The sequence below is a fragment of the Chelonoidis abingdonii genome, chromosome 1, assembly GCF_003597395.2.
Source record: "Chelonoidis abingdonii isolate Lonesome George chromosome 1, CheloAbing_2.0, whole genome shotgun sequence".
NCBI classification, from domain to species: domain Eukaryota; kingdom Metazoa; phylum Chordata; order Testudines; family Testudinidae; genus Chelonoidis; species Chelonoidis abingdonii.
This window is the reverse complement of record NC_133769.1, coordinates 148,348,676-148,359,957: the sequence shown is the minus strand read 5'-3', so window position 1 is coordinate 148,359,957 and position 11,282 is coordinate 148,348,676. Positions and strand designations below refer to the sequence as shown.

General features: G+C 50.2%; 1 protein-coding gene across 10 annotated transcripts in view; it reads right to left on the bottom strand.

Moving 5' to 3' along the window:
• The window catches only part of LOC116833757 (uncharacterized), a 660,803-nt gene that overhangs the window by 305,283 nt on the left and 344,238 nt on the right, over nucleotides 1–11,282 (bottom strand). For 6 of the 10 annotated variants that reach the window (XM_075069521.1, XM_075069651.1, XM_075069487.1 and 3 more), the window contains 2 exons: nucleotides 10,395–10,538; nucleotides 7,145–8,706 (listed from right to left, as the gene is read on the bottom strand). The exons of 1 other annotated variant lie outside the window; for it this stretch is intronic. In XM_075069521.1, coding sequence (XP_074925622.1) covers nucleotides 7,574–8,706; nucleotides 10,395–10,538 — 1,277 coding nt within the window. In that variant the 3' untranslated portion in view covers nucleotides 7,145–7,573. Of the gene's footprint in view, nucleotides 1–7,144; nucleotides 8,707–10,394; nucleotides 10,539–11,282 lie in introns of those variants that run through there. 3 more of the 10 variants (XM_075069551.1, XM_075069636.1, XM_075069584.1) reach the window with 3 other exon arrangements.

The following is an 11,282-nucleotide window of genomic DNA, read 5'->3' as shown; positions in this document are numbered from 1 at the left end:
AGTCTTAAAGCCAGATATGTCTTTTGCCCCCACTACTCCCCTTGGAAGGCTGTTCCAGAACTTCACTCCTCTAATGGTTAGAAACCTTCGTCTAATTTCAAGTCTAAACTTCCTAGTGTCCAGTTTATATTGTCCATATCTCTGCTGGCCTTAGATTTCTCCTCCTGTCCCTTTCTTGACAGTTCAGATGAGGTGACTGTGTGATTAAGGTGATAGACTACTAATCCATTGTGCTCTCCGTGTATGCGTTTGAATCCCATTCTCACTGGATGCCTTTAGTCTTCACACCTTCTTTATAGACAACCATCTCCCCCTTTGGTACAAAGACATATCAAACAATGTTGCTTCTTGCAAACAAAAACCTTCTCAGAAACTCTGACTCCCCTTGCTTTAAATAAAATGTCTAAATCCCGGATTTCTAAAAAAATTCTCTAGTCTCGTATTTCTTAGTTTTTATCCCAAAAGGTAACATCCTCATAATCTCCCCCAAACACCCTGGGACCTGCCCAAATTATTAAAATACCCCCAACCTGAGCAAGGCCACAACAGTGAACCAGAGCTAGTGTCTAGACCAAGCTATTCTGAAGGAGGCAACTCAAAACATTTTCTCTCTGCTTGTCTTGGCAAAGTCTGACTGAGAAAACAAAATTCTGCAAACTGAAAATTTTCTGCTGAGGACCCAATACTAGTCTGTTTGGGGACTTTGATTTGAATGTATTATTATTATTCTCTTCTGATTTCTGAATTATTTCAGTTCAGTCTTTGTCCACCAGATGTGTTTACAGGTGTTGAGTTGTGGGGGAGAGAGGCCAAGTCATGCTGTCTCTACCCCCCTTTCATAGTTTCTTCCAACTTGCTAGGAAGCACCTTTGCTACGATGTGAGTCAAGCAGTGTCCATTGTCTCTGTGCTATCTTGGAGAAGTCTGCATTGTACATGGTTCCTGGGATAGTCCTTGGGAGTGTGGATCCCTTTAATGGGCCAGCAGCGAGTCTGGCTCTTCCATTGTTGCACCTGAAAGGCTGGTGGTGGGGGGCATTTCCCAACATCATAACATATTTCAGTAATGCACACAGCAAAACTTCATAACTTCCCAACCCAATGTGAGCATACACAATCCAACAAGCTATTAATGTTCAACAGATCAAGGCTTTTGAAATGATACCTCACTAGGCAGACTTTGTACAAACCATGTCATCACTATATGAGAGTGGTGAATATGGGGCTTCCAGGGTGCTGCTTTGAGCACAGTGTGCCACATCTGGGCTTACATTGCAAAGGAGATGTACCCTTAGAGTCCATCTCTCCTGGGATAAAGATGGCAGCAGGGCTGGCCTTTGTCATCTGACTTGGGCTCACAGAGCTACAGCTGCGGGGTTAAAAACTGGTGCAGATATTTGTGTTCACACTGAAACCTGGGTTCAGAAACCCTCAACCCTCGTGGGGTCTCAGAGGTTGGGCTCAAGCCCATATGTCTGCACTATAATTTTATAGTCTTGAGGCCCAATCCCCATAAGCCTGAGTCAGCTGACCTGGGCTTTGCAACAGGTGCCCTGGGTGTGTTAATTGCAGTGTAGACATAACATCAGGCTACATTTCCAGTGCAATGAAACACTCACAGCTGGCCTGTGTCATATTAATCAGGGTCACTCAGCTTGGCCTGGAGTAAAGTTGTAGTGTACATGTCTCGGCTCAGGCTCAGTCTCCTGCTCTAGAAGCCCAGAAGTTTGGGGATGGAGTTTAGCAAGTAGAAATGGTAAAACCGCAGTGAAGTATTACCCTGGACTCAATGGCATTTCTCCATTGGTCTGTCTGCTCTTAACTCCCAAACTTTCAGTAACTCTATTATCAGTGCCTGTGAGTGTAATTTAAACCATAAAAACAGCCACACTGGGCTAGACCAAAGAACCATCTAGCTCTGAATCTTTTCTTCTGACAGTAGCCAGTACCAAGTGCCCCAAAAGCCAGTCAAGAAGGCACCACTGGGAGTTAAACCCACGATCTTCTGTTTACAAAACAGATGCTATAAACAGCTAAACCATGGTGCCTGCTGTTACTCCAAGCATTGCGTCTGCCCGCACCTGACTCCCTCCAACCCCCACTGGGGCCTGACAAGTTTGCTTGTGTTTGGATTCTGTAAAGCAGAGGAGCAGGTGAAGTTTCACTCTCAAGGTGTGTGTGTGATTCTTTGCACAGGTCTACACTATGAAATTAGGTCGGTGTAACTACATTACTTAGGAGTGCAAAAAATTTAACCCCCCCGACAATGCTGTTATATCAATCTAATCTTGGTGTAGCTAGCACTGTGTTAACAGGAGGGCTTCTCCCATCAACGTAGCCTGGGGAGGGGCTTGGTTAGTGAAGACCCAGAGAATAGGTGGCCCATGACTCTTGCATGTGGGGAGGCTGGGCATGAGCGCTGGAAGCTCCCTAGAATCTAGTTGGCCTTTTGCTTGCTCCTCTCCTCCCCTGAGTCCTCCTTGCCTGCTGCTTGTGCCTCTACACCTTCTGCCCCAAGGTCTGCCCACCACCCACACCTCTCTGCTCCTCCCCTGAGATCTGCCCTGCCCAGCACTCACACCTCTATACCCCTCCCATGATATCCATCCGGTCTGTCACCCATGCCTCTCTGTCCCCTCCCCTCTCCTGCCCTGCCCAGGCCAGCCCAGCCCACCGTTTGCACCTATCTGCCCATCCCCGGAGACCCGCTGTGCCCACCTCTTTCTTTCATGCTGCTGTTGTTATTCCATGTCCACCAACCCCTAACAAAGCTCAGTGCCCCCAGAGAAAACCTACCCCCTGCTATTGCAGTCACTGATGTACTGGGAATATGATGGGAAAGGGACTGTCTGAATTAAGGCAGGCCCCAGGGGATGGAGTGGGGGAAGTGCTGGGGGCGGGTGGGAAAGTGCTCGCACAACAAACCCCTTGGCCCATGTCTGCCCCCCTGTGGTCCTGTGGCTCTCCAGCGCTGCTGGCCCACTGCACCCACTACCCCAGCCCTGCTCCCCTCAGGAGGGGCCAATTGCCAGCTCTAGGAACATAGCCCCCAGGATGGGGATGGGGGCGTGTCCCAGCCAGAGGGGAAGGGGGACACCAGGAGGTTCTCAACTGGGGGTACAGCCCCTAGTGTGTGTGGGGGGTGAGGTTATTATGTGGGGTCACAAACCACTGACTTTGCAGGCACGCAGAGTGAAGAGTGTGGTGGCAATGGAGCAAATGTCCTGCTGTGGAAGTGATATTGAGAAATGGTCTTCGCACCTCCAGTATTAAACAGTAAACTTTAAAAACCCTTTCCTTGCTTGTAACAATAATTCAATCAAAAGGTGTTTTAGGCTTAAATTTAAAAGTGGTGAGAAAGTTACTCATTTTAAAGAAATGGGTATAAATTAAGCATTTAAAATGTTAAAAATGAAAAAAAGAGTTGAATTGATGGCGAGAGGGGTCCGCATCTCGGCACGTTGCTTTTGTTGCAACGGGGTCACCAAGTTCAAAAAGTTTGAGAACCACTGGGTTTACAAACAGGGAAAGAGCAACGAGAGACACTGAAAAGCCTGCAGGGGAAATTACCTGGGGAGAAGGGGTTCCCAACTCGCAAATCTGCCCCGCTCATTTACGCCCCATCCTGGGCTGTATCTCAGTGCTGAGTGACACGCAGATCCCTCCTGCTAAGAGTTGCTTGCACAGGTAGTTCCTGTCCTGCCAAGGTCCCCTGCCCCCTTTCACATGAAAATGCATAAATTCCTGTGCTTGTCCTACCCCTCCACCTGTCTTCTTTCTGTGACCCTTCAGCCAGTTTGGACCTGGCAGCACCATGGCCCGGTTTCAATATCTCCCCCGCACACAAGCACGAGTTAGGCTGTGGTCCTTACACAACCAATGCCAACAATTGGGTTCCGTTTGACAACGATCCACAGCATGTGAACCGACACAGCGTTCATTTTCATCCTCTGAGTCAGAAAACCCACAAAAACGTCTCTTTGTACTAGACAGCAAAACTAAGTTGACACTAAATTATTCTGATTGCTAAAAGCAGGTTAGGGGGTGTTGTGTATTTTGGGGGAAAAAAAGTCAATACTAAATCTTTCTAACTACCGCATCTGAAATAAAGAAAGAACACGGACAAACTTTGTCAGTAACTGGCTAATGTCTACATGTGAAATCGCAAGCGGTTTGTAGGCTGGGGGAGCGTACATGTCTGAATGTGTAGGATCCGACCCAGCCCCCACTCCCACAAAGCAGTAGGGCTTGGCACTCTCTTTTGGCATTGGGTGGTGCTGAGTCGTTCACCAATGCAGTGACAATCATAGGGAGGTTCCCTAGTTCAGTTTCACTCCTGAGGAGATTCTGCACCAAAAAAAATACTGCTGCACAATATTTTAAAATTCTGCAAATTTATATTGTCCAATAAATAAATTGTGGATGCTACAGAGCAGGCAGTGGGGATACAGCGCTCCTGGATGACAGAGGTGGGCATATGCACACCTGCAGCCCTCTCCCACTCCCGGGACACAGACGTGGTGGTGAGCTGCTTCCTCTCTGCGCGCTACCCCAGAATCCCCCAAAAAACTCCCTAGAATGATCATGAGGGGCACATGACAACTCTGTGGCTTCCTTTGTTCCCCAATCAGAAAGTCTGATCAGCTGGTCGGGCGATTTGAAAGGCCCAGGAGCTCCTGCCACACTAACTGGCAGCACAGTGGGGCTAAAAGCGGATTCCCTGCCGACAACTTCTGCTCCATGCGACACAACCACTCCCGGAAGCATCTGCCACATCCTGTGGCCTCTGGGGGTGTTATCTTCGCTGATGCTGCCCTGCCCAAGCTCAAAACTCCCGCCATTGGAACTGCGCATGGGAGCTGCAAGGGGTGCTGCCTGTGGGCAGTGGTGCCAGGAGACCACCTGGCTCTACATGTAGGAGTTGTTGCCAAGGCGACTGTGGGTCACTCAGGATGCTGCTCGAGATAGGTGCAACCCAACCCCTCTGCCCAAGCCCAGAACCTGCACTTCAGGCACCTCATATCTTCCTCTCAGAGCCCACCACTGCCCTCCTCACCCACCCCGTCCCTGCCCAGATCCCACACCTGCCCACCAAACTCGCTCTCCAGAGCCCACCAACTGCCCGCCTGCACCCACAACCGCACTGGCCGCAACCCAGATCCCCCGCCACAGCACTCCTCTGACCCCAACCCCTGCCCAGCCAAATCCACACCAACCAAACCTCGCTCCGAGCCTGCACGCCCCCCCCGCCCGCACCCCAACCCCCTGCCCAGTTCAGAGCCCACACCTAAACTTTCCCCAGGGTCTGCCCCCTGCCCCAGCCTAGAGCCTGCGCCTCATGCACCCAAACTCCCTCCCAGAGCCTTAGGCAGAGGTGGTGGGGGAGGGACAGGACTTGGACCAGCTGTTGCAGGGTGTGTGGCCGCATAAGGAAGAAGGCAGAGGGTTTGGGAGAGGGAGAAATCTGTCCCCTGGGTCAAGACAGCTTGTCTTCAGGTGGTGATTCTATCCAGTGGTGGGTGTAGTGCGGGGCAGAGGGACCTGGGAACACCCTACTCCACCACGTCCTGATGCAGGGCCTTGAGGACCCAATACTCCTGCGTTCACACTTGATCTCTCACTGCAACTGTCCCGTTCCTTGGGTCACTTCCCATCCTTACTTCCAGCGTTGGTAATGTCCCGGCATCCGGTGTCTCTTCTTGGCGATCTTTGGCAGTTGACTGGGTGTCTGCAGGGGCCTCAGCGTGGCTGGACACTGCAGCCTCAGGGTCCAGCAGCTTCCTGGCAGGAGCCAACAACATAGATTTCTTCTCCTCCTCAGTCCACCCAGGCTGAGCTGAGCTGCTCCCTTTTATATTCTGTCTCCAGTCGGAGCATGCCCAGAGAGGGTGAGGGGGTGTGGCCTCTTCAGCCCACACAGTGCAGTTAACCCCAGCAGTGCCAGTGCAGAGTTGAAACACCTCATCACAGACAGCATTTCTCAAATTTTGGGATTAGCTAGGAGATCTCTTCAGGAGTAACCTCTTGTAGGGATTGGGTCACAAATACCTTGGGAACCAAATACCTGGGCATTTTCCCTAGTTCCAAATCAATTGCTGTGGAATTCTATCCCTGGATCATCTGAGACAATATTGACTTAAACAATTGAACTACCCTGTGACAATGTGCACTTACATCTGTCAGCTGCACCGTTTGGGGTCTGCTGCTGTTCACCTTTTAGAGTGTAGATTTAAACACACAACTGTTTCTTTGATAATATGTCCAGCAGCTTGGAGTATTCTCTCCTGTTGATTGAACTGCATTTGAATTTTCTCCATGTCACCATGCAGACATAGGGGGAACAATGGTCATTTGTCTGAAATTTCCCAATAAATCTGAGATACATTGTGTCAAACAAAACTAATATGCAGTTCTATGACCTAGGAGCCTTCATGAAAGATAGAAAACCTATATCACAGAGAGGTAGAAGACACTTTCATTTTCATTTAAAGTGAAATTCCAGACTAGGTTACATCTGATGTCTCAGAATCAGGATGAGAGAGTCTCCCATGATCCACTGAAACCTGCTTCACCCAGCGCTGTCTCAGTGTTATTTACATACATTTTGGCATCTTCATTATGGGTGGGAAACAACAACCAACCTTCCCAGAAGTGGCTTTGCCAGTAGAGGGAGAATGGGATTGGAAGTGTGTTTGGGATCCATTTGAAATTCCCTTCCAGGTCTGTGATGCTTTTGCCTCCTGCCAGACTGACTCTGATTTATGATCAAAGATGTTCAAGCACCATTCCCAAGCACGGACAGCCAAGAACATGACCTCACTGGACACTTTGGGAAGTGAAGGAATATGAAGGAGTGAACTCTGCCTGGCTCAGAGACAAGGTAACAGTTCTGGGGTGATGGGGAAGGAGGGAATCTCTGAGTCAGCCCACCTCCTTCCAGTGTCAGAGAACCTGAAATGACCCTTATTTCCCTGACGCTGCTCCCACTCTTTGTTATATTTAAATATATTTTAAATGAGAAAAACAGTCAACAAAGTAACTGCTTTTCCACATGATCCAGGGTAATGTGAGAACAATTAGGAATGAGGCAATCTTTCCTCAAAGACGAATTTGATGACTCAAAGAATAACTTTGCATTGGGAGCAAGATGAGAAAATGTGTCGGTGGTTAGGTCAGATCAGGAGGAAATGTGCTAGATAACCCCACCCACTATCCATGGCCCATGTCTTTACTGCAGGAATAGCTGCGTTTTTACATCAGGAACGTGAACTCAAGCTACTTAACTCCATGGAAATCACAGTGATGAGGCCCAGGTAGATTTTACCTCTATGTAGCTGGTTGAAAACACCCCCATCTCCCCCACTTGGGATGATGGACATTCCTGGTAGAAAGGACACACGCTCCCATGACTTGCAGGACAATGGAGTTGATAGAAAGGACCACAGGATCCATTCCAAAGATGGGCAGGCTTCAAAAGTGGACAACTCGTGTGGGAGCAAAAGATGCAAACAGCCTTAACAGTCACTACCTGGGAACTGTCAAAAGAATTAAAAAAAAAAAATCTTCTGACAGCTCTAGAGAAGGTTTTTATGGAGTTCATCTCCTTTATGGATTTTCTGATGACAGAGAAGGCCTGAGCTATGAGTGAAGCTTTTCCCACACTTGCAGCATTCATAGGGTCTCTGCCCTGTGTGGATTCTGTAATGTGTAACAAGGGCTGAGCTCTGAGAGAAGCTTTTCCCGCACTCACTGCATTCATAGGGTTTCTCTCCCGTGTGGACTCTCTGATGAGAGATAAGGGAGGAGATGTCAGTGAAACTTTTCCCGCACTCACTGCATTCATAGGGTCTCTCTCCTGTGTGGATCCTCTGATGTGTAGTAAGGTTTGAGCTCCGAGAGAAGCTTTTCCCACACTCGCAACATTCGTAGGGTCGCTCTCCTGTGTGGATCCTCTGATGAGAGATAAGGGAGGAGAGGTGAGTGAAACTTTTCCCGCACTCACTGCATTCATAGGGTCTCTCTCCTGTGTGGATCCTCTGATGTGTAGTAAGGTTTGAGCTCTGAGCAAAGCTTTTCCCGCACTCGCAGCATTCGTAGGGTCGCTCTCCCGTATGGATTGTCTGATGAGAGATAAGGGCTGATCTCTGCGTGAAGCTTTTCCTGCACTTGCAGCATTTGTAGGGTCGCTCTTCCATGTGGATTCTCTGATGAGAGATAAGGGCATATCTCTGAGTGAAACTTTTCCCGCACTCACAGCATTCATAGGGTTTGTCTCCTTTGTGTATTCGCTGATGTCTAATAAGTACTGACATACGATTGAAGCTTTTCCCACACTCATAGCATTCGTAGGGTCTCTCTTTTGTGTGGATTATCTCATGTCGAATAAGGGCTGAGCGGTAATTGAAGTTTTTTCCACACTCACTGCATGTATTCTCTCTCTTTTCCCTGAGGATTTTCTTCTGGGATGTAGTTTCCTTGAGGTCCCTGTGAGTTCTCTGACAATTAATGGGTTCATCCACTCTCTCCTCTGAATGGTTTCCCTGCTCTCTCTCTGGTCTGTGGTAACTTTCACTAGCTTTTCCCAGCTCATGGCACCTGGAGACATTCCCTTTGGATCTTCGCAGTAATTCCCCATGCGCTTCGGCTAGCTCAGCATCTTCCTGGTGAGGATTCTGCCCCTTGTTCTCCCTCACCACCCCATCACCTGCTAGAAGAGAGGAGAAATCTCAGAATTGGGGATGAAAAGGCAGAGAGCATACTCAAGTAAGTGCTGGAGAGACAGAAAATAAAAATCGGAGACTGAATTCCCCCAAACTCTTCCCTATAGGAGACAGTGGAGGGGATCAATTCTCCTCCATACCTAGGACCGGCCCTTAGGGTGGGCCATACGGGTTCCCTACCCAAGGGGGTGCCGGGCACAGGGTTTGGATTCCCACCTGACCTGCTGCCAAGAGGCTCGCTGGGCTGATGAAAGTGGCACGGGAAGCAGATAAGCAGCTGCGTAGGGGAGTGGGAGAGACCTGAGCTGCAGGGGGCAACTGGACGACCAGCGTCAGAGCCAGGTGACTGCTCCGGAGCAGAGCGGACCCCTCCTCTGCCCTGCTCCACGTGTGCAGCTGCTGCTGTTCCTGTCCCCCCACCCCCCACTCTCTGTTCACCTCTGGAGTCGCCCCTGTCCACTCCCGACTGGGAGCATCCTCCTGACTGCTCTGCGGGGGGGAGGTGTTGACTGATGGTGAGGTGTCCCCTTTCTCCCCACCTGGGTACCCGATTTCCACTGAGCTGGGGTGACGGGAGAGGGGGAATATGCGTGTGCTGCTGCCTCTCTGGGGCTGGAGCTGCTGGCAGCTGCTTGTGTCTGAACAAGCCTAGTTCAGGCTCTTGATCCTGAGAGCTTTCTTAAAGAGACAGCGCACTCACTCACAAACACACACAGCACTTCATATCCTCCCCTCAATAAACACACACACATCGTGCCCCCAACACACACACCAGGGCTCCCTGCATCCACGTCACTTCCCCACCTGGGCTGGGCTGAGGCATCAGGAGCTGCTGCTCTCCTGCCCTCCCCTTATGCAGCCTGCAGGGAAAGTGACCTGGGTGCAGGAAGTCCTGACGTGGCTCCTTGCTCCCCTCTCCCAGCCCTCTAGGGCTGCATGGGGCAGAGGAGCAGCACTCCAGTGGGGGAGTGAGCAGCAACACCAGCTGCTTTGTGCATCCAGGTCAGGTTCCTCATTTGGGTGCAGGAGGATGCAAGGGTTAGAGGCGAAGGGGGCACTGGTAAAGGGCTGGGGGCTCAGGACGGGGCAGGAGTGGTGGGAAAGGGGATATGCACCATGCAGGGATTAGGTGCACAGGAGGGAGGTGCATAGGTTGGGGTGAAGGGGACATAATGCAGGGGTTAGGAGCACATGGGTGATGGGGTGCAGGAGGAGGGCATGGGTTGGAGTGAAGAGGGCACAGCGCAGGGGCTGGGGCACAGGAGGGGGCAGGTGTTTGGGTGCAGGAGGAGGGCAGAAATTAGGAGTCAAGGGGTGTAGGGAATAGGGATGCAGGAGGGGGAGCAGGCATTTGGGGCGAAGGAGGCACAGTGCAGGGGTTAGTGGGGAAGGGAGGGTCAGGAGCCTGGGAAGCCCATGCAGGACAGGGGAAATGGGAGGGAGGGTGCCACACCCATGGGGGCCAGGGCCACCAAAATGCAAGTTCGCCCAGGGTGCCATTTCCCCAAGGCTGGCCCTGTCCACATCCCATCCAAACACTCAGTAGGAAGGGAGGGAACTCCTACCAAAGTGTCAATCATAATCTGTAGGAAGCCAGGAGTGAGATCTGCTGGGGACTATCCTGAGCTCACAAAGTCTTTGTGGGGAATCCCAGCTGGTTCTCTCAGGCACTTACAGTTGCTGGGTTGATTTGATGTTTCCTCACCCGTGCAGGGACTTCTCGAGATCTCACTTTCCTCTGAACCCTGGAGATCCAGGACCCACAGCTCTTCCCCTCCTTCCAGCTGGGAGATCACAGAGGGTTTGGAAACTGGAAACCCTGCTCAAGGGAAAGAAAACAAGGGAGATCAGGGGAATTCATAGGTCATTTGTCATTAAAAAAATTCTATTAGTTTAACCCCAGTCCATTTAAAACTAATAAAATCGCAGGGCCAGCTCCCCAGGTGCTCAAAGGTGCAGAACATCTGCTTATGAGGGATTTAACTATCCCCATCTTTGCTGGGAACACACACAGGCAGACACAGATTATCAAAGAGGCTCCTAAAACACAGAGAATGGAACTGCATGTCCCAGAAAGTGAAGACTCCAGACAGAGGACAAGTCTCCCTGGCACTGCTTCTTGCTGACAGAGAGGTCCAGAGACAATGGAAGAGTCCTGGGGAAGCTGAGAACAGGAAGCACGGGCTGGTGGGGTTCAGCGGAGTAAGGACCAGGAAGGCCAGGGATATCACTGAAGTCAGGATCTCAGCAGCATTAAATGTCAGGAAAGCAAATCCTACCACATTCGGGAATCTAGGGAGTCAGGTGTAAAGGGAGGGTGTCATAACTAGATAGGTAAGGTAAGGGTTAAGTTTCTTTTACCTGGAAAGGGTAACCAAACACCTGACCAGGGGACCAATCAGAGAACTGGATTGTTTAAAGTCAGGGGCGGGAATTTGTATACTCGGTGTCTTTTTTTTGTTTTCTTAGCTATGAGGAAACAAGTCTTCTTCTAATTCTCTCCTAATACTTCTTCTAAACATCTGTAAGTACCCAGGAACCGCAAAGTAATTCAGCTATGATG